The 24,157-nt window shown below is 33.9% G+C and overlaps 1 protein-coding gene across 3 annotated transcripts; it reads right to left on the bottom strand.

Annotated features, from left to right (window-relative positions):
- Positions 1 to 317: 317 nt before the first annotated feature.
- Positions 318 to 5,233, bottom strand: LOC149829735 (mitochondrial phosphate carrier protein 3, mitochondrial-like). Of its 3 annotated transcripts, none has more exons than XR_016433586.1 (6): positions 5,083 to 5,233; positions 4,613 to 4,968; positions 4,290 to 4,333; positions 3,890 to 4,104; positions 3,424 to 3,730; positions 318 to 522 (listed from the first exon to the last, which is right to left on the bottom strand). XR_016433586.1 is itself a non-coding variant. In XM_090015610.1 (6 exons), exons 1-6 carry the CDS (start codon positions 5,188 to 5,190, stop codon positions 459 to 461), a joined length of 912 nt encoding a protein of 303 aa, XP_089871736.1. In that variant the 5' UTR covers positions 5,191 to 5,233; the 3' UTR covers positions 318 to 458. The 3 variants fall into 3 exon arrangements, 2 of the variants coding, with proteins under 2 accessions (XP_089871736.1, XP_089871735.1); XM_090015610.1 differs by having other exon boundaries at positions 3,606 to 3,730; XM_090015609.1 differs by lacking the exon at positions 318 to 522 and adding an exon at positions 1,420 to 1,542 and having other exon boundaries at positions 3,606 to 3,730.
- Between the last annotated feature and the right edge of the window lie 18,924 nt (positions 5,234 to 24,157).

Here is a 24,157-nt window from a genome sequence, read left to right as displayed (position 1 = left end):
CTTGAGACCAGGTGGAGGCATGTGCCAGCGATGTTGTGCTGGCGGCGAGCTGTGGACCCAGTCGACGTCGCCTAGGGTTTACCATTTGGCTACAACTGAATGGATTCCTTGTCATAAATAATAATAATAAGAATAAGAATAAGAATAATAATTGAAGACTTACTATCTGTGTCAAAAAACTAAACACTAATTGACTGAGTTATTTCCCGTCTGAACTCAAGGCCTGGTTGGTGCATGTTTTCATTGAACCCTTTCTCATCTTGATCATCAGCACTTTATGAAGCTAAAATCACTAGGCGTTTACCAAGTATCTTATCATTACAGTAGCGTTTTACATGCCTCACATGAATATGAAACAAAATAGGCTAAAATTATATGCCCACAAGGGGGGTCGGCCTGAAAAGAAGATAAAAAAAAAGAACAGAGCTTAGGCATTACAAGTAGTGTAAGATGAATCCTCACGTAACACTCCCCGCCTGCTTACTGTTATCTGATGTACGAGTTGATGTGGCCCATGAGTCCCTGTTAATCCAACAATTACCGCATTATTTATATCATCCATTAAGGTATTCATTTGGTGTATATATGCATATAGGTTTATTTAACATTAGATGGATTTATTAAAATGATACACTTAAAATAATAGCAATTTTTGAAGTGCAAAGTTATTTTTTTTAAAAAGTGTCTGAATTCCTCTAAGTTCAAAAGATATATAATGCCCAAACAAATAATCGTGCATTTAAAAAAATATCACTTTTTCAAAGTATTTTAATCATTTTAATAAAATTGAATTCATCCAACGATAAACACACACACACACACATATATATATATATATATATATATATATATATATATATAGAGAGAGAGAGAGAGAGAGAGAGAGAGAGAGAGATTGAAACATGTTTACTAAACAAATATGTTGGTTGGCATAAACCAAGGTTTTCATAGGTTTTTTTGCAAATCTAACATTGCAGATGTATTATCCATTTGCTAAGAATCGACTGTTGAATCATTGTAACCAGATCAAGAAATACGATTTATTAAGCTTCAATATTTATGAAAATTCTAACCCATTGATTTTCAACCCTTAAAAGATCCTTCTTATACATTGTAATTGAATGATCTAAGAGACTATTTCTAATAAAACCAGCTGTCTAGATCACATTCGTGGTGAAATTTTAAAAGAAAAAAACCTTCAGTTCATACCAGTAAACATGTTTTAGTTACCCTTTATACATAGAGAGAGATGGGTAGGTGCCAAATGATACGTGCTAAATGAGTTTTTCAAGGTTTTTTCATTTTATTTTTAAATTATGATTGTACTAATGTGATTTATGTACTTGATTTTATAGGGATCAGCTCTTGAAGTGCTTGATTCCGACACATGGGTGGGTTTTTATAAAGTTTGAAAAATCAACGGTCCAAAATCTGTGTAAATTTTTTAGGCTCCGAATATCATTTTTTTTTCATCGAAAACACATGATCCGAGTGTAGATTCCTCGTAAATCAACCATGCCCACCACATCTATGGGGCCGAAACTGCGAAAAAACAACATAAGGGCAAAAAAACCCATTCAGTATCATTTAGGACATCAATTTTGCACATACCCATATATATATATATATATATATATATATATATATATATATATATATATATATATATATATATATATATGACCTGAACAACATATGGAACACCCATCACACACACCCCCCCCACTTCTCCCTTGCTCCCTCCGGATCTCCTCCTCTAGACTTGCGCACTGGGAGGTATCACACAAGGAGGTGAGGGCAGAGACTGCATTGGCCGAGGAAGGGGGTGGGACTGACGCCATGCTCATCTTCGACGCCATCACTGAGATGGTGCTCATCAAACTCCGGAGGATTGAGGCCCTCGATTTTGCACAAAATCGGATGCTCAAGGAACGTCCGATGTTCTTTCGACGGGAAAGGGGTTCAATGATATCCCATTCTCTCTCGCTTTATATATATATATATATATATATATATATATATATATATATATATATATATATATATATATATATATATATATATATATATATATATATATATATATATATATATATATATATATATATATATATATATATACAAGATTGAGTTTAGAGATGCTTGAATTTAGAGGAGTAGATTCTTTGATTGTTCGATTCTCCTCCAAGAGTAAGTTTTTATAAGCTTTAAAAATCAATGATCTATAATTTTCATAAATATACAAGCTAAAAAATTCATGTTTTTTAATAAAAAATACAATTCAAGTGACTATTCTTAGCAAATGGACTATACTGAATGCATCTACAAGGTCTGCAGAACTTATGGGCACTCTGTCTAGTAGGAGCAGTTAGTGCACGTCACCTTGTGTTGGAAAGTTGCAACTTCAAATCTCAATAGTATCGACTGGTAGGGGCCTGCCAACACGGCTAGGTCTTTGTTCCTAAGAGCATTTTCTAGGTATAAAAATTAAAAAGAAAGATACAACTTATAAGGTGAGAGATGAAGTATAGTTTTTTTTTTAAGACCGCTTTAACAATACATGTGTTAACATGGTTAACTATGCACATTCACGCACTCTCAGGTGCATGTTTATGACTCAAACTACGAAATCAAAAGCATATCTATAACATATATAAAACCTATTTTGAAACAAAGTTTCAAGCATGGATATCTAACCTTTGAAAACTCTTTTAAAACCTTGTTCGAAAACCACATTTAAAACTGAAATTCAGTCTTATGTAAGCATTTCACCGAATACTTAGCGTGCAGCAAAGTTCTCAAGACATAATAAAATTCTAGAGTTATACAACATTCTCCTTTCCAAAACCAATCTGACTCTATTAAAAGGGTTTTTGGCTGTAAACAAAAAAGTGACACCTCAAAATGCTAGGCCTGGCCTATTTGGTATGAGAAAAATGAACTCATTACCAATTAGTAGGGGGTGTCAAGGGGTCGAGTTTACCGACCCGTACCAAACCTTATAGCGTCCAAGTATTATGATAAATAAGAAGACACGGTTAAGACTCAGGCCCAACCCGAGTTTTGATTAAGAACCACAAATTTTTAATGTAAAAATGATAAAAATATTGTTTGACGGGTATGGCCTGGGTCTGGTTCATGTAGCTCTTATCAAGTCTGGGTATGGTTTTTCTTATGATGGATTTGATTAGACCCAGATCCAGACCCAATACCATAACCAAAAATTGAGACCTAGGTCCGAACCAAACCCGACCCTTGACACCCCTACCAATTAGGGTTGTAAATGGATCAGATTCAATACAAATGTAGGTATTACCCAATCCGATTGATCAGATATACTGCGAGTCGACCGTATGTAAGAAGTTATTTACCTAATTCAGATCCAATTAGTTAAATTAACTAGCTAATCAAGTATGAGATTACCATGTAAAAGGATTCGGATATTAGTTGGATTGTCAATCAAATCCGAATCCAAAACAGATCCAAAGTCATTAGGATAGCTGACCCAAATCCAATTGATTGATATACCCTTAAATGACCATTGCTTGGCCTGATTTTTTCCATGTTGAAATCAGATGACAAGGATGGGAGATCGGCATGCTTACTGTCCACTCATGGCCTTGAATGCATCGTATATGCCCCACTGTGCCCCACTCATGGTGCCCACCATGAGAATTCTCAGCCACAAGCCTTTGGTGCATAATGAAACCAGGCCCATCTTTTGCAATGCCTGAGATACAAAGTCCCATTCATAAGGCATGACCCACATGGAAGAACTTGAAAGATGCCTAAAATCTCGCAAGTTTCCAAGGCAATTGATGATTCAGAGAGACTCAAAGAAGATTTGACTGGATAATGATCAAAGAAAAATCATGGTGGTGGTACTCACAAGAGAGAGACTGCCACTGTCACAGTTGTTCATCAAGGACACCAGATTATCAGCAGGATGGGAAACCAAGGCACAAGCCACCCCTGAAACATAGCCTGCCAAGAAGCTCACCCCCAACTGCACTGCCCTGGGACATTCCTCCTTGGGGGCACACAAAACGTATTTGTAGATCCCTTCTAGTGTCTTCTCAAAGCATGCAAATTTCACCACATTGTCTGCACATTTCACTTGTTATTTGCCATGATTTTGAAGAAAAATAACAAAAAAATGCAGAAGATGAATAAACCCAACAGCAGAAAAGAAAAAAAAAAGACCATAAATTTATTTTGAATGACAGAGGAAAATGGTGAACACATTAAGTATATAGGTAAACATAATTGGTCTGAGATCTATTGCTTACATGGTATCTGCCTTCCCCATAAAGGTAGGATCCCGTTGTATAGTCTGCAAAAATAAAAAGAAACGAAAATATTCAACAAAAGAAAATAGCATATCATCAATGGAAAGAATCAGAAAATCCAAAAGACACCAACAAAATAAAACATCTTTACGCGTACAGCAGCAAAATTGTAGAACCATGGTTGTCTTATTTAATCAATAAAATCTAACGATTATTGAGAAGCAACATTAAACCATGAAGAAATTGAATTAAGTAAATGGCACGAACGGATGAATTGAATCACATTGAATTTTTAGGAGTAACGATAAACCTTTCCTACCTACCCTTTGAAGCCTTGACCCCTCACAATCTCAAGGGCAGCTTGAGGGAAGGCAATCCCGAAATCCGGATGGGTCTGAACCCTAACTTTAACCGCTTCAAAAGGGCACAGAAATATATCTGATATAAACTCAGACCAAGCAGAGCCAACCATGCACACAAGTGCCTTATGCCCCTCTTGGGAACGAGTCAAGCCTGCACATGTCACCTTGAAAAACTCATACAAGCCAAACTTGACTGCACCTTGGACACTATACCCTATCAAAGTGGGGATCCATCCCTTCAACAGGGCACCTGCCCCATATCTGCTCACCACTCTTCTTAGAGTATATCCCATGCTCACATGCTTTGAAGGGTTTGCCTGCAAACAAGTTTTAATTAGTATATAAAAGACCAAAGGAATACATACATGCTTAAAGGCAAGTATATGTGTCTTCTATTCCCTGTATATCTAAGGATGTATAGTATGGCTTACCTGCATATTGCATTTGATAACATCAAGAGGGGTGACTCCAACGTGAGTGAGACCAGTGCTTAGGGAGCCTCCAAGGATGCAAGCAATGTAGAAATCCAATTCAGACATGGTTGTGAAGATCAATGAAAGATGGTTCTGATGAAGATTTGAGTGCTATATACAGAGGTCGGAGAGAGAGAGAGAGAGAGAGAGAGAGATTCGCATATGCCATATGAATACATCGGTAGTAAAGGGGATAAAAAAGGGGCACTGAACTAAGTTAAAAGATGGAGGCAGTAGATACTTTCTTACTATTGTTGGCATGCGGACATTGGCTTTTTGCTACAGACAGTGACACATGTTCTTCAACGCCTTCCCGTGTCTTGGATAGGTTCACCGTCTTGCCCCCACTCAAGAAAAAGCATTGAAACTGATGGCCCAAAACCATCAGACCATATCTTGGTAAAACGATACCCTTTGCAAGACGAAACGATGGGTTCAAACCAGGATATGTCAGTTTTGGAGCAGGGAAGAAGTTTGACACGTTGCTGTAAAGCTGATGGATGCTGGCATGATAGAGATTGGCACGCGCCTATTGTAATTGAGGCTCATGGATTGTACCCTTTCTTAATGTTTTTGGGGTTGGCTGCAGCTAACGGCACGAAGTTTTGTAAAATACTACTTTAAAAAATATCTGCATATTTAAAGATATACCAAGTTAAGGGCGCCATAGTTTGCCATGGACATGGAATGACCCACAACTTGAAACTCACAAGGGCACCCTTTATTTTAAGGTCGAGCTGAGTGTACCCTCTAATGGATAAGAAAAACCTAGAGGGTTTTTACCAACCTACCAATGTGCGTTTAGTGTGAGCAAAAACTATTTTAAAGTATAATTTTGGAAAAGTTCTAATGAGACCTAACAAAATAAAGGGAAGGACCATCCCCCGTCTCATTATATATATATATATATATATATATATATATATATATATATATATATATATATATATATAAAAATAGAGAGAGAGAGAGAGAATCTAATTGATAGAAGCACTGTAAAGATCAATTATTGAGGTTTTTGGATGACACAATAAGACCTGCTTACTTATGTATGTCATAAGATAAAAGTTAGGAATCAACTTATGTAATAGAGTTGATCCACTAAAATATTGAGCAGTAGTGTAGTATCAGATCCCAAGGAGAGTAAGTCATTTTTTCTTATTGAAGAAGGTCTTTTACAAAGATTCTATATAAATTTTTAGACGAAACCGAGATAGTTAACTTTCAAAAAACTCTAACGATAAAAGAGGATATCTATGCCTCATTCTTCTAAGAGTGGGAGAAGAGATAAAACTGACTATTGATCCAAATTGGAGTTAAATATCTATGGTCTTGAAGCATCATTAGTGATTTTTCCTTAGAGTTCGGCTACTTGATTGATTCACGTACTTCTATTATATCGATATTAATCAATACAGTTGGAATCGTGGTTTTTATCTATAGTGATAATTATATGTTTCATGACCAAGGATATTTGAATTTTTTTTCTTATATGAATTTTTTCAATACTTCTATGCTAGGATTAGTTACTAGTCCCAATTTGATACAAATCCATATTTTTTGGGAACTTGTGGAAATGCGTTCCTATTTGTTAATAGGTTTTTTTGTTTACCCGACCAATTGTAGCAAATGCTTATCAAAAAGCATTTGTGACTAATGGTGTGGGGGATTTTGGTTTATTATTAGGAATCTTAGGTTTTTATTTAATAACAGGTAGTTTTAAATTTTAGGATTTATTCGAAATATTCAATGATTCGATCATTAATAACAATGAGATTAATTTCTCATTTGCTACGTTGTGTGCCTTCTTATTATTCCTTAGTGTAGTTGCTAAATTCGTGCAATTCCCGCTTCATGTATGGTTACCTGAAACTGAACTGTTTGAAGTCTAAGCACAACACGATATTCTTTCTACCATTACATTAGTACAAGATAAGATGGTTTCAAAATGCATAAATAATTTAAATTTAGTTGAGAATTTATTTGATATATAACACTCATAACAATAAAATGATTTGAACCATTGTCTCAAAAAATGAGTACTTCACCCCTTCCTTTTTATCTAATGCTGAATTGATGACCTATGTGTAAAAAATGACAAAGAATTCTTTTGTATTTGAAGAAATAAGAAATAAAAGAAACTGACTTTGCTAAAAATTATTTTTATATCTCTTTCATTTTCAATGTTCTTTTTTTCCCCTTTAAACTTTCTTTCAGTTTCTTAGTTATAATAGGTGATAACATTTTTCCTAGATAGCAGACACAGATGATAAATAAGAGAATACTAAAGATCTAAGATACAAAATTTCTCCATTTGACACAAGATACTTATTAGATCTATAAAACCCACAAAATTTTGATATTTTATGAGAAATAACATTGAATTAAGGGTAAAATACTATTTGAGATTAAGATGAGAATTAATTTATAATTCAAACATTTATTAGGATTCAGAATAAATTTTTAGTGGAGAATTCATTCTGAATCAAAGTTTTGATTTTCAATTAGTTTAAATTTAAATAAAGATTTAATAAATATGTCGAATATTATAATTAGATTGGAGTTTATTTGAATCTAAATCAAGACTTAATTGAATATTAATTTAAGTTTGAAATATACAAAAAATTATATTTTTGTTGAAATTAAATTTTAAATTTTAAATTGAATTCAGAAGTAATACATATGATTCTTCAGAGCATTTTTAATGAATAAAATAATAATAATGATAAATTTTATGATAAAGAAGTGTAAAAATATAAATTAACCTAAAGTGAATTATAAGAAACATCCTATGAAAAATTAAAGTTGATTCATGTTGATTTAAGTTAAATTCACATTCAGAATCAAATTTCTAAAAAAAATAGAATTTAATAAAATAACTGGTAAATTTCATCAAAATAAAGTCAAATAGGTTTTCAGACGAATCTAAGCTAATTTGATATGTATGTAATGTGAATTCAATAAATTTGAATTTAGTTTCATGAGTTCAAAATCAAATCTATAAAAAAATAAATTAAAATACTCAAACGATACTGGGTCATGCCGACCCTGGTAGAGATTGCTTTCGAAGTTCATTTTGGAGGAAACAACATTTCAAGAAAAAACTGAATTCAATAGTCTAGATAAATTAAAAATAATAATGTGAACCAAGTGTTGTGCCATAGAAAATGTAAGACTTAAAAAAATGTTTAAGTGTACGAAAAACACCCCTACATGCCCAAGGGTTTCATCGACCCTATTGAATTCTATTTCTTCAGAAATTATTTATGAAGAATACAAATTAGCTTTAGAAAAAATATGTAAAATAAATAATTTAAATACATGAAAAATTGAATTTTAATAGATGAAATTCATTTACATCTAAGCCTAATTCAAATTTCATTTAGAGTCATTTCATTAATTTCACATTTTAATTGAATTTGAATTTAAGTTGAATTAATTTGGAATTTATTTAATAAAATAGAACTTGTAAATAAATTAAATTTTATATTCTTGTAAGAGTCCATAGGTGGGCCACCCCATCCTATGTGGCACTCCATTTAAACCTAAAAAAAAAATTAAAATATACTTTTAAAATCAAAGGTATTTAAAAGTTTCTAAAACCAAGTGAAAAGTTTAAAAGTCAATACCTACTATATATTGCATTATAGAGGTCTTCCATGAGGGAGGGGGGGGGGGGATTATTTCAAATTAGATAGATGTATTAAAAAGAAATTAGCAACACAATAGAATAAGGAAAGAAAGGAAGAACAAGAAAAACATTGACTAGTCAACTTACTTGCTTGGCAAGCAAGTTGACATTTTCAAACTTGGAAAGAATAAGCCATGGGGGTCGACCAACCCATGTGCCCCCCCGCCCTACATATGATATATAACTTATATAGTATATATGTAATATGAAATAAACCATAGACTCTAAGTAGCTAAAATAGAAATGCAAAAAAAAAAGAAGATTAGAAAAAAAAAGAGAAAAAGGGAAAGTAGGGAGATTTAGAGATTTGGAAACAAGCCCTAATCTTAGATAAAGGGCTGGAATTTACTCCAGCCCTTGACCTCCACTAATCTCTATAAAAGCAAGGGAGGGGCTCACCCCCCCCTATTTGCCTTTGTGAAATTTTTTCCTTGTTGCTTCTTCTCTCTCCCTTACTCCATTCTTCTCTCTCTCCCTTTCCTATGAAAAATCTTAGTGCTTTCACCCTTGGCCCAACAAGAAAGACAGCTATGTTCGTGTAAGAAGATAAAAGAGGTCATTGGTGAGGTCGTTGCATGTGGTGGACGGCCGGTTCATGCTAGAAGATCGACTTACATGCGTAGGAGTCAATTTTTTCCCAAAAGGTAGGGGTCATATGCTTTACACGTAAGTCAAAATTCATAGGCATGAATTCCTTTGATTTTTTATAAGGACAGACCCTAAACCATGCCTCCCACAAGTGATTTTGGCTTAGGGTGTCAAAATATGTGACAAAAAAGGGTTTTCAAAAGAAAACCCCACTAAAAATTGATTTTCCCAAAAATCGGGTATGAGGACTTGTCCCCAAAATCGGGTATGAGGACTTGAAATAAGTTTTTTGAAAAGAAATAAAAAGTGAATTTACAATAAAAAGTTATATTGGATGTTGGAATAAAGGGTAGACTTTGATATCCCCTAGAATAAATTGATTCATCCCAAAAGATAGCCGAAATTTCAGACTAAAAATAAAAAAGAAATAAAATATGCATGTTATCAGTTTCTTAGAAATAAAATCCATAAATTTTGGAATTTTCACTTATTATTTAATTGTTTTCTTGCAAATTTTAATTAGAAATAGTAGATTAGGTTCACGTGAATACACTGTAAAAATTTGCATAATTTTTGTTATGTCCTTCATATAAAAAGTGCATATTTTATGTTATGGGTTTTCTCATAAATAAATTTTGTAACTTTTAGAAAAAACATGTTATATTTAATTGTTTTATGTAAAATTAAGTTATAAAATTATAGAGATTGTGTGTGTGAATACTCTGTAATTGTAGCATGATTTTCTAATTTTATTTTATAGAAAAATTATGTGTTTTAAGTGCTTAATTGTAAAATTTACTGAATCTATTTCTAAGGAAACAGGCTTCGGGGAGACGGGTTTGTTTTTTAGCCCAACGGCTGCGAAAACAAGATTTTTTCATTGTAGTTTATCTAAAGTAGTGTAGTTAAGTTTTTTATCATTTTTCTTATTGATTTCATGTAATAAAATTCGAAAATATGAATTCGGGTGACCTGTTTTGACCCCACCCGAATGCATATACACGTTAATACATATTTTCAGCCTGACACCCGACCGGTAAATCACTCGTATCTCTCTGGAGGAGTTTTAATGAGAAATTTATTACATTGAAAAGCTAACAAAATTTTGCAGCTACTGTAAAAATTTTGAGCTCTATTCATGGACTGAGCACTATTTTGTGATAGTCGCAATAGAAAAGTATAGGTCTGCATCAAAACGTTTGTAACTCTCTCATACAGGTAAATTTTTACAAACAGTTTGTTGCATCAAAAAGCTGACAAAATTTTCTATAAACTGTGAAAAATTCAGCTCTGACCATTGACTAAAACATTTTTTGTAGCCTCTACAACAATCAGATTGAGTTGAGTTTTCATGAGTTTAGAACTGGTTTAGGATCCGACTAGCTATTTGTTGTGAAACTTATGTGTTTGTGTGTATGCTGTTACTAATGAATGTTAATATATTATAGACTGTTAAAAATAGGAGTTTACTGCAGGAAATTAAAGTGTCCACTTGGGGTGACATGATCTGACCAATGGATTAAGGCAGAAGCATGTCTTGTGATCTCTATCGAATAAGTGGACCGAAGGGCCCCTTATGCGAATTGATGTGTACTTTATATAACGAATGCATGTTGTCTTTTTCTAACTTAATATTGCCATGTACATGATATGAATAATGTGAATAAATGGATGCATCTATTGTTTAAAGAATATTCACTGCCATGGTCATGCATTCATGCATGTTTTGAAAAGAATGCAGTATACGCAATGATATCGAATTAAAAGTTTCCAAAAATGCTTCCATAGACCCTCAAGTGGTCGAATTCTTTGACTGAGACTGTTATACAAATGTTGCATATAAAACAAGTAATAAAAATTTAAACATATAGCATTAAATGATTGATGCTCACTAAGAGAAGGTGAGTGGTACTAGTCTGGCTTTGTGAGTATCAATTTGAGCACAAAAGGTTGCTCCTCCTTAACCACGAAGATAATGAAACCCTCCACATTAGATTGCAACATGGAGGTACAAAATCTCATGAGTAAAGTCTGATGCATCAGGATGGTAGTGTGGAAACTTTTCTCGCTCTTTATGTCCCTCACCCGACACTGGCGAATGGTGCCCGACCAGGATAAAGCCACCCCTTGATTGAAAACACCATCTATGTCGTGACCCTGACACAGGACTTCTACCTATGTTTATACCCACAAGATTTTGAAAATTATAACTTAAATAATTGTGCATTAGACAAGCATGACATGCATCATATAAAAAAGAAAAGATAATTAAAGATAAGAATTAGTTCATGCATAGGATCAACTTTTGCAATGATAAGTGCATGCATAATGATTGATTATAATTAGTTTTGCAAATATATGCTTACATGAGATATTAGCAATGCATGTTAAATTTTATCGTATTTATTTTTGTTAAAGGCATGAAAATTTATAGTAATTTTTGCTTACTGATTTTGATTTATGTGTTCTATATAGTTCTACCCTACTGAGACAAGTGTTGTTTGACCCTATGGATTTTGATATTTTTCAGGAAGTGAGTGAGCTCATATGCGATGGCAAAATGGTGTGACGGGGATCGAGCTATGCCTTTCCCAATCTCTAAACATTTTGGATTGAGAGCATTTTTAGTTACTCAAAGACTTTGATAATTTAATTTGTTAAATGAACATTTATATTTAATTTGGACATGCATAGACTTTTAATTCAATTTATGAATGTTTGATTTTTTATTTAAATGCTTGTATGATTATGAATGTAAATGAGAAGTAACGCACCAAGTTTTTGTCTTGTTTGATTTTTTCATTGCAATTTTGCCAAAGTATTTCAAAAAAAAAAATCTTAATTTTTGGGATACAAAATTTAGGGCATTACAAGATCTAAAAAGTGTATTAGATCTCATTTTTTCTCATGGCCAAGATAATACTAAGCCAATAGATTTTATCAATAAAATGTGACCAATTAACCAGCCAAAAAAACTACTTATTACAAATAATATCATATTGTTGCATCAAAACATAGAAATGCTGACTAATCTGGTTAATGTTGAACTTGGTAAAATAAAATAGTCACCCATTTCATAAAATATTTGATCTGATTTAACGATGGATATCCAATATTCAGGAGATCCCTTCCCCAAACCCATACGTGTTTTTGTGGGTCTTAGTGTATATGTACCCATATTTTTCTGCTACGATGAGCATATCGTGCCATTGTGTGTCATCCTCCTTCTAAGAATTCTCTTTCTTTATCATCAATCAAATCACTGTTCGCGACCCAGGATTCTATTTGATCATCAATCCAATCACTGTTCACATTTTTTCTTATCAATGAATAGATCTCTTTACTTGTATGAGTTAGATGTCTCATATTTCTAAAAAAAGTGATTGGATTGATGGGATTTGGTATGATACTTATGAGATAGATGATATCGATGAGATTGATATTCAAATCTTTCTTCTTAGAACATATTGATTTGACCCACTTATGAGAGTTTGATCTTGGCTTAGGATGAATGCTGACGGCATGCTTAACACATGCAAGTCGGATGGAAAGTCGTGTTTCCAGTGGCAGACATGTGAGTAATGCATAAGAACTTGCCCTTGGGAGGGAGACAATAGCTGAAAATGGTTGCTAATACCCTGTAGGTTGAAGAGAAAAATGAGGAATCCGCCTGAGGAGGGGCTCGCGTCTGATTAGCTCTTTAGTGAGGCAATAGCTTACCAAGGCAATGATCAGTAGCTGGTCTAAGAGGATGATCAACCACACTAGGAGTGAGACACGACCCATACTCCTATAGGAGGCAGCAGTGGGGAATTTTCCACAATGGACAAAATCTTGACGAAGCAATTGTCGCGTGGAGGTAGAAGGCCTACGAGTTATGAACTTCTTTTCCCAGAGAAGAAGCAATGACAATATCTCAGGAATATGCATCGACTAACTCTATGCCAACAACCACAGTAAGACAGAGGATGCAAGCGTCAGGAGGTGAGTCCTGATGGAGAATTTGCAGACACCTTTTCATACTTTGTATCTGGAGTACTTCACTTAATTTCCTTCGTAGTCCTAGGCTTTGGCAGTATTTATCATGCGCTTCTTGGACTCGAGACTCTTGAAGAATCCTTTTCATTCTTCGATTATGTATGGAAAGATAGAAATAAGATGATCACAATTTTGGGTATTCACTTAATCTTGTTAGGTCTAGGTGATTTTCTCCTAGTGTTCAAGGCTCTTTATTTTGGGGGCATATATGATACCTTGGCCCCTGGTGGGAGAGATGTAAGAAGAATTACCAACTTGACCCTTAGCCCAAGTATTATATTTGGTTATTTACTAAAGTCTCCCTTTGGGGGAGAAGGATGGATGGTTAGTGTGGATGATTTAGAAGATATAATTGGAGGACATGTATGGTTAGGTTTCATTTGTATACTTGGTAGAATCTAGCATATCTTAACCAAACCCTTTGTGTGGGCTCATCATGCATTTGTATGTTATAGAGAAGCTTACTTGTCTTATAGTTTAGGGGCTTTATTTGTCTTTGGTTTCATTGCTTGTTGTTTCGTCTGGTTCAATAATATTGCTTATCCTAGTGAGTTTTACGGGCCTACTAGGCCGAAAGTTTCTCAAGCTCAAACATTTACTTTTCTAGTTAGAGACCAACATCTTGGAGCTAACTTGAGATCCACTCAAGGACCTACTGGTTTAGGTAAATATCTTTTATGTTTCCGGACTAGAGAGATTATTTTTTGGGGGAGAAACTATGCATTTTTGGAATCTCCGTGCTCCTTGGTTGGAACCCCTAAGGGGACCTAACAGTTTGGACTTGAGTAGGTTGAAAAAAGACATACAACCTTGTCAAGAACGACGTTCGGTGGAATATATGATTCATTCTCCTTTAGGTTCTTTAAATTTTGTGGGTGGTGTAGCTACAAAGATCAATGCAGTCAATTATGTCTCTCTTAGAAGTTGGTTAGCTACCTCTCATTTTGTTCTAGGTTTTTTCTTTTTTATGGGTCATTTGTGACATGCGAGAAGGGCCCGTGCAACTGCAACAGGTTTTGAAAAAGGAATCGATCCTGATTCTGAACATGTTATTTTTATGACTCCTCTTAATTAAGATGGAAAATAAAATGCATGAAGTATGAATTTGATTCCATTGTACATATTGGAGTCGAGTCATACAAAAAGTATTCTTCTTACCCCCTTAAACTCATTTAGATTTGTGGTTGTAGCTCAGCTAAGGGGATAGTTGAGCCATTCCCTTATGACAAAGACTGAGCTAGCTAGAGAAAACCAAAACAAACAATAACTAAACAAATATATTCAATGAGCAAAAGGAGAGACAAAGATTCAAACTATACCAGTTTTCAAGACTAGAGCTATCGACCACTCAACCATCTCTCCTAGAGACAATCCCAATTTTATTCTCCTGAATAGGACATGGCCATATGAGATCTATAGTTTGGTGAGAAAATCACCTGTTTGATCGAGTATGCTACTGATAGATCTCTGAGTTATTATGGCGTGTGCTTCTGGAGGAGTGCGTATGCAAGAAGGAAGTTTGAGCTTGATGCAAATGGCTAAAATATCTTCTGTTTTATATAATTATCAATCAAATAAAAAGTTATTCTATATGTATCAATCCTTACATCCCCCATAACTGGTAGAGTGACAACCAGTTTTGGTATGTTGGGAGATATCATTATTGCCGAACCCAATGCTTACAATATATTCATGGGTAAAAGAGTAATTGAACAAATATTGAAGAAGACAGTACCTGAGGGTTTGCAAGTAGTGGAGTATTTATTCCATAAGGGTTTATTTGATATAATCATACTGCGTTATCTTTTAAAAGGTGTTCTGAGTGAGTTATTTCAGTTCCATGGTTTCTTTCCCCACCCTTGAACTTGAACCAAATAAATTCAAGTCAAAAAGTAGTAGAGCGATAGATTTGGTTATTTATAGGAAAAAAAGTAGCTCAATTCATTTTATTTAAAAGAATTGAAGTAACAAGAATGAAGTTTTCTTTGCTGACATAAACATAATTGTAGTAAGTAGTAAGAATTTCTATTAAGAACTAGAAATTTTGGAGGATTTTTTCTCCAGATCCATCTTTTTTTTTTATCCTACCTCTACTAATGATTAGTAATCAGATCAGAGACCCTTTAGCAACAAATCAAGATAAAAAAGATCAAAATAGTATCTTTTTCCTTTGGAGAAATCAAAATTAGAGAAATCCAAAGAAGCCCCCTTGTTATATATTAAATGCTCTAACCTATCTAAGATATAGAAATAAATATGAAATACTTCTGGGCTTCTTCCTATACCTATGATTCCATTGGACCTAGAAATGATACATTGGGAGAATCTTTTTGGTCTCCCAATATCAATAAGTTGATTGTTTCTCTCATGTATCTTCCAAAAGGGAAAAAGATCTCTGAGAGTTATTTCATGGATCTAAAAGAGAGTACTTGGGTCCCCTCAATAACTAAAAAGTGTAGCATGCCTGAATCTAACTGAGGTTCATGGTGGTGGAGGAATTGGATCAGAAAAAAGAGGGATTCTAGTTGTAAGATATCTAATGAAACAGTAGTAGGAATTAAGATCTCATTCAAAGAGAAAGATATCAAATATATGGAGTTTCTTCTTGTATCCTATATGGATGATCCGATCCGTAAGGACCATGGTTGGGAATTGTTTGATCATGAAACAAACACCTTTTTATTGTCCTGAAATCTAACACGTGAGTCTCACTAGGCTCCATTAACAAAACAAGGATTTTGAATCAATCCAATCGCCTAGCACTAGGAATTGGTCTGAAATGGAGTGACTTTTTCAAGACATCTAACTTTAACTAAATAACTTGATTGGGGGTCAGGGTAGTACAAACCCCAAGCCTATAATGAGCACCGAGATAATCCACTGAATGAGGTACATAGCATAGCATAGTCTTTTCCAATGTGACAAAGTTACATAGTGTATGTTTTTCTTTGATGAAGGGGTATTTCCATGGGTTTGCCTTGGTATCATGTTCATACTGTCGTATTGAATGATCCTGATCACTTGCTTTTTGTCTATATAATGCATGCAACTTGAGTTTTTGGTTGGGTCTGTTCCATGGCTCTATACAAATTAGCTATTTTTGATCCATCTGATCCTGTTCTTGATCCAATGTGGTGACAAGGTATGTTTGTTATACCCTTCATGACTCATTTAGGAATAACCAATTCATGGGGCAGTTGGAGTATTATAGGAGGAACTATAACCAATCAGGGTATTTGGAGTTACGAAGGTGTTGTCGGGGCACACATTGTGTTTTCTGGCTTGTGCTTCTTGGCAGCTATGAGAATCAATCCTACTACTTCTGGTCCCTGTGTTTCAACAAAAATTCTAGGACATATTGCTCAAATCATTGGCCTAGTGTTGGATGTAGCTTTTCCCTCAGGAAAGATGCCTAATATTTACAACTCTTTGGCAGTTAAGGGTCGAGATATCGTAGGTCAAGAAATTAATGTGACTTGTGAGGTACATCAATTATTAGGAAATAATTGAGTTAGAGTTGTAGCAATGAGTGCTACAGATGGGATGATAAGAGGAATGGAAGTGATTGACATGGGAGCTCCTCTAAGTGTTCCAGTCGGTGGAGCCACTCTAGGATGAATTTTCAATGTTCTTGGAGAACCTGTTGATAATTTAGGTCATGTAGATACTCGCACAACATCTCTTATTCATAGATCCACACCCGCTTTTATACAGTTAGATACCAAATTATCAATCTTTGAAACAAGCATTAAAGTGGTGGATCTTTTAGTGCCTTATCGGCGTGGGGGATAAATCAAACTATTCGGGGGAGCCGGAGTGGGTAAAACAATACTCATCATGAAATTAATCAGCAACATTGCCAAAGCTCATGGGGGTGTATCTATATTCGGTGGAGTAGGAGAACACACTCACGAAGGAAATGATCTTTACATGGAAATAAAAGAATCTGGGGTGATTAATGAAGAAAATATTGCAAAATCCAAAGTAGCTCTAGTATATGGACAAATGAATGAACCATTGGGAGCTCGTATAAGAGTCGGTTTGACTGCCCTAACCATGGCAGAATATTTTTGTGATGTTAATGAATAAGGCATACTTCTATTTATCGATAATATCTTTCGCTTCGTCCAAGCGGGGTTAGAAGTATCTGCCTTATTAGGTAGAATGCCTTTCGTCGTGGGTTATCAGCCTACCCTTAATACATAAATGGGTTCTTTGCAAGAAAAAATTACTTCTACTAAAGAAGGATCTATAACTTCCATTCAAGCAGTTTATGTACCTACAGACGATTTGACTGATCTTGTTCTTGCTATGACCTTTGCACATTTAGATGCTACTACCGTACTATTAAGAGGATTAGCTGTCAAAGCTATCTATCCAGCAATAGATCCTTTAGATTCAACATCAACTATGCTCCAACCTTGGATCGTTGGCAAAGAACATTACGAAACTATGCAAAGAGTTAAGCAAACTTTACAATGTTACAAAGAACTACAAGACATTATAGCTATTCTTGGACTGGACGAATTATCCGAAAAGGATCGTTTAACCGTAGCAAGAGCGCAAAAAATTGAATGTTTCTTATCACAACCCTTCTTCGTAGCAGAAGTATTTATTGGTTCTCCAGGGAAATATATTGGTCTCGTAGAAAGAATTAGGGGTTTCAACTGATCCTTTCTAGAGAATTAGATAGTTTTCTCGAGCATGCCGTTTATTTGGTAGGTAATGTCGATGAAGCTACCACGAAGGCTATGAACTTAAAAGTAGAGAGCAAATTGAAGAAATGACCCTAAATCTTTGTGTACTGACTCCTAATAGAATTATTTGGGATTTAGAAGTGAAATAAATCATTTTATCTACTAATAGTGGCAGATCATATTTCCCACGTCCTGATGAAAATATCATGTCCTGTATACCATGGAGCAGGTGGACTTGCAGAACAACCATACCATGAAGCAATTTTAGTCCACCAAAATGATTTTTCATGCGTGTGAAATTCCACTTAATTCTTTCATTTTCATATTATTAACAAGTTTAATAAGTATGTATATGTATTCATCACATATATCAAGATATTTTAGAGTACAAAATCCATATTTTTAGGATTTTAGGACCAGTATTTTGAATTAATACATTACATTATGTATAGATGAAGACGTGAGAGGGTAGGGATGGCTATAATGCTAGGAGCTAACTCCATGCTAATATAAAGCACATGGATACAAGTTATGCCTGGGATGAAAGACAATTCCAAATCAGCTTTGTCCACAAAGAAGGAAGTTATAAGTAATGCAACTATGAATCTCATGCAAAGTTTGATCCTGGCAAAGGATGAACGTTGGTGGCATACTTAACACATGCAAGTCAGACGGGAAGTGGTGTTTCCAATGGTGGATAAGTGAGTAACGCGTAAGAACCTGCCCTTGGGAGGGGAATAATAACTGGAAATGGTTGCTAATACCCCATAGGTTGAGGAGCAAAATATAATATTTCATTTAGGAGAAATCAATAAAACGAGATCAATTTAAATTCTGTATTTTTGAATTAAGAGAGATCAAGAATTCTCATTGTTTCTTAGATTCATGAACCAAATTTGATTCAGTGGTGTTTTTTCTATAAATATCCCATTCCAAAAATAGAAAGTTCAAAAAAATTGAAACTTTTTCAGAGATTGGATGCAGTTACTAATTCATGATCTAGCATGTCCAGAATGAAAACTTCATTCTCGATTCTATGAGAATTTTTATGAAAGCGTTCATTTTCTTCTCTTCAATGGAAGTTTTATTTTCCCAGAATGTATCCTAATTTTTGGCCTAATTCTTCTTCTGATGATCGATTCAACCTCTGATAAAAAAGATACACCTTGGTTATATTTCATCTCTTCCACAAGTTTAGTAATGAGCATAACCACTCTATTGTTTCGATGGAGAGAAGAACCTATGAGTTTCAGTTTCTTTTTTTCAATTCTGGCTTTTTCACAAATACAAGAATAGGTCCTAGATCTGTGCCACTTACCACTAGATTTAGATTTTGTTGGGTCAGGGTGGAAGTTTTAGCCTCATGTCATTCATTATTTTGACACTTGGCTACCCAGTGTTTATCGTGGTCACGATAACTGGTACACCAGAGGTGTGTCATTCCTAATCTTCTCGTACTAGGGAAAGGTCTTCTCAATGTTCTAACGCCCACACCAGATATGAACCAAATTGTCTCACGACATTCTGAACCCAACTCGCATACCACTTTAATAGGCGAACATCCCAACCCTTGGGATATACTACCACCCTAGGTGGTGAAGAGTTGACATCGAGGTGCCAAACCTTCCCGTCGATGTGAACTCTTGTGGAAGATCAACCTGTTATACCTAGAGTAATTTTTATCCATTGAGCAATGACTCTTATACTAACGATCATTGGATCACTAAGGCTGACTTTCATCCTTGCTTGACAGGTGGGTCTTGCAGTCAAGCTCCCTTCTGCCTTTGGACTTGAGGGCCAATCTTTGTTCAGCCCGAGAAAACCTTTGCATGCCTCTGTTACCTTTTGGGAGGCCTACGCCTCATAGAAATTGTCTGTTTGATACTATCCCTTGGCTCGTACGTCCTGACACAAGGTTAGAATTCTAGCTCTTCCAAAGTGGTATCTCACTGATGGCTCAAGCCCCTTCGAAAGGAGGCCTTCACCTTTCACCTAAGCTGTGCAGGAAAGGCCCAAAGCCAATCTCAGGGAACAATAAAGCTTCATAGGGTCTTTCTAACCAGATGCAGGTAGTTTGCATCTTCACAGACATGTCTATTTCACCGAGCCTCTCTACGAAACAGTGCTATATATATATATAAGTGCATGCTAAATGAAATATGATAAATGGGGTTTTCTTGTCTTTCAATATTTTTTTGCAGTTCTGGCCCCATAAATGTGCTGGACATGGTCAATTTACTAGGAATCCATACCTAGATCATTTATTTTTGATGAAAAAAATGATATTTGAAGCCTCAAAAATTTATAAAGATTTTGAATAGTTGATTTTTCAAATGTTATAAAAAACCCACCCATGTGTCGGAATCAAACACTTCAAGAGTTGACTCCTATAAAATCAAGTACATAGATCACATTTGTACAGTCAGACTTTAAAAATAAAAAAAATATGAAAAACTCATTTAACATATTTTATTTAGCGTGTACCCATTACTATATATATATACATAGAGAGAGAGTCACTAGAATATGAGAACTGAAATATGAGCATTTTCAACACTTTTTTTTTTGCAAATCTAACCATTTGGTTGTGCTTGACATGGGGAATTTGCTAGGAATCAATCATTGGATCATATATTTTCAATGAAAAAAATTGATTTTTGAATGCTTGAATATTTATGAAGACTATGAACCATTGATTTTAAAGACTTAAAATCTTGTTTATGCATCAAAATCGGATGATTCAAGAGCGGTTTCTTATAAAACCAAGCATGTAGATTACATCCATATGGTTAGATTCAAGAGAAAAAAACAAAAAATCAATGAAATCACATTTCACATATTAGTTCTCATATTTTCTGTTTTCATATTCTAGATATATATATATATAAGTAATACTACAGTGCTCTGAGAGCACCTAGTCCCACCTTGTAGAAATTATAGTTGTAGGATGCATCTTCTTAATGAGATCTTATAGATGTATTTAACATAGTTTACTTGACATGAATCATGTTTTTTAGACTTAAAAATAAGAATTTTTAAGTCATGAAATTTTGGTAAATTTTCAGTCGTTGGTTTTTAAAGATCATAAAAAGCCTGCATATATGTCATAATCACATGATAAAAAACTTGTGGGAGTAGGTTCTCCAAAAGCACCTTATCATTACTATATATATATATATATGGCAATGATAGAGTTCTCCTAGAGTACTTATTTTCACCTAATAGAAGCTTTAAATTTTCAAATTACTTAAACTTTTTTTGTTGATCAGACCCAATAGATATGATCTACAAGCATTATTTAGTAGAAAACAAGTTTTGGATCATGTGATTATAGAATAGATGTATGTTTTTTAAGAACTTTAAAAATCAATGGCTCACAATGTATCAAAATTTCATTACTTAAAAAATCCTATTTTTATGTCAGAAAACATGATCCAAATAATGATTCATATCAAATAAACTATGTTGAGTACATTCATAAGGTTTAATTAAGCAGATATAACCTACAACCATGACTTCTAGTACGTGGGAGTAGGTACTCCTGGAGCTTCATAGCATTACTCATATATATATATATATATATATATATATATATATATATATATATATATATATATATATACTAGTTAAAGATGGAGAGGAGCATTGATGTACCAGAATATTTTGCTTTAGATATTTTTTAAAAATTAGGTCAAAGATTTATTAGATTCAATGTCTTTTTTAGTAAGGCATGTATGTGAATCCAATAATAGTATTTGTTTATATAAACGTTCAGTGGTTGAACTTTTTGCAATAGTATTTTTAAAAGATATTTTTCAATAAAATCATTTGAAAAATTGTCAACCAAAGATAATAAAACTGACTTTCCACGAATGTGGCAAGTAGAGGTCGAATCCTCAGAGAACGGCATACATTCACAATTATTTCTAAAAATTTCAATTCATTAATATCTGAAATGTTTACAACTAAATTAAACAACTACAAGTAAATTACGGAATAAAAATCAATCAAAATAAATCCTAAACTAAGTTGCTTAAGCTTCTCTAGGTCACAGGGGCATTTCTGTCATTTCACTAATTCAACTTTCTTATGTTTGACGAAATTAACCTTCAACTTGTAGCTTCTTGTCAACCTAAATCACAGAAAATAAAAGTCAGTAATAATTCAATAAGTAATTCAAAAAACTACACTAACATGTAATTATCAAATCCTAATAGCAATTAAACTGAAAATAAACTAAAAAGATAATATCTAATTAAACTAACTAATTAATTTAATTCTAACTAAGCTAACTACTATAAACACACTATCTAATATGCAGAAAAATAAGAAAAACTATCGAAAATCAATTAACTAATAAAATGATTATTTTGCCCTCAATGTAGTGCAAAATTGAAATCTAACAGGTTTTCGAAAATAGAATGGTTGGAGGAGAAAATAAAGTCCTAATTTGCTGGTTTTTATTTTGTTCTGTTCCTGACAAATTCAAGAATCTTTCAGATTTTACAGATTTGAAAAATTCATCCGGAAGCTCCGGATATAAGCGTTTCAAATCTGATAAAATTTTGAAAATCGTTTGTCCTGAAATTTTAAAACCCGAAAAACCTGTTTTTGTAAAATGCTTAAAACTCAAACCAAATCAACTCAAAATGAGCTGATTTTTGGTTTGCAATCAGTTAACACCCAGATTAATAGAATAGAAATTTTAGAAATCTCAGAAAAATCGCACATAAAATAATGAGTGCAAGTTGGTGCAAAATTCAGTTTTAACTTCAGTGCACTATTCATATTGATTAATTCAATGCATGCACTATTGAATTGAAACACTTGCAAAATAGTTATTTACAGTCCTACTTGCTGCTACAACACAGTGAATAATCTAACTATACTTTATAAATTAATTCTAACATTAATATCTAAAACACTTGAAAGAATTTACAAGTTAATGCTAACATAAAGATGACTAGGTTAAATACACAACTGAAAACATAGATGTTAATTACCTAAGTACAATCTAAAAGATATACCCCTACATGCCGACACACTCATACCTGAATACTCGAAACCATTAAGCTATGAAACTACATGCAATAACTAAACTACGTAACCTAACTTAACTAAGACTAGACTATTTAACTAACGAAATTAACTAATCTATTGCAATTAACTTAAGGTAAAATAACTACTTAACTTGAAAGAGAAGAATTGAATTTAAAACTAACTTTAAATTGAAATTAAACCCTAACCTAAACCTAACTAGGGTTAGTTGGCCTAACTAAGGTTAGTTACCTAACTAAGGCACTAAGGTGGAGGGTTTTAGGTTTGACTTGGACTTAGGCTCACGCCCCCTCTAGGTGGACCACTAGGCATTACTTACTAAACTAGCAAGGATTAAACTTACATAATTAGACACTACATGGTTTTGGTCCTCTAAGGTAAAGTCAATACTTACTAAAATGAAATGCACTAGACTAATATGTAAAATGCTAAATCAAAGGGGTTGTAATGCATATAGACTAGCTTGACTTTTAGTGGGTCCCATATCATCTTTAACTAAAGGGAACACTTGCTTTTCTAAGCCAAAACCATCAGCCTTGGAGGGCCCACATGGTTTTATTGACTTGCTTAAAAAAATTGATCTTTCTCAATTCGTTTAAGAAGGTTTTAAGCAAGCATTTGAAAATTGAGTCTTGTTGCCCAAATTGAAAAATGAAAAGATCCTCTCGGCTAGAAATTTGAATGAAAATCAAACTTTCCCCAATTGAAACTCATGAATTTGGAACACCACTCACTTACCCAAAATCGCCTATCACATGACATCCCCAAATTGCCCTTACTAAAAACTTGAAAATTTTAATTTAACACTAACTAATTTAATTTAATTAGATGATGACTTACCTAATATCTAATTTAGATGCAGGGGTAAGACTGGACTCAAAGAAAACTCATGAAGAGCTAAACTTACTAAAACTGTATATGCTAATTAAACTAATTATTGACTACATTTAATTTCTAACCT

The sequence above is a fragment of the Nuphar pumila genome, chromosome 8 (assembly GCF_984573655.1).
Source record: "Nuphar pumila chromosome 8, dmNupPumi1.hap1.1, whole genome shotgun sequence".
NCBI classification, from domain to species: Eukaryota; Viridiplantae; Streptophyta; class Magnoliopsida; order Nymphaeales; family Nymphaeaceae; genus Nuphar; species Nuphar pumila.
The sequence above is the reverse complement of the archived record's forward strand: the minus strand, read 5'-3'. Positions and strand labels throughout refer to the sequence as shown.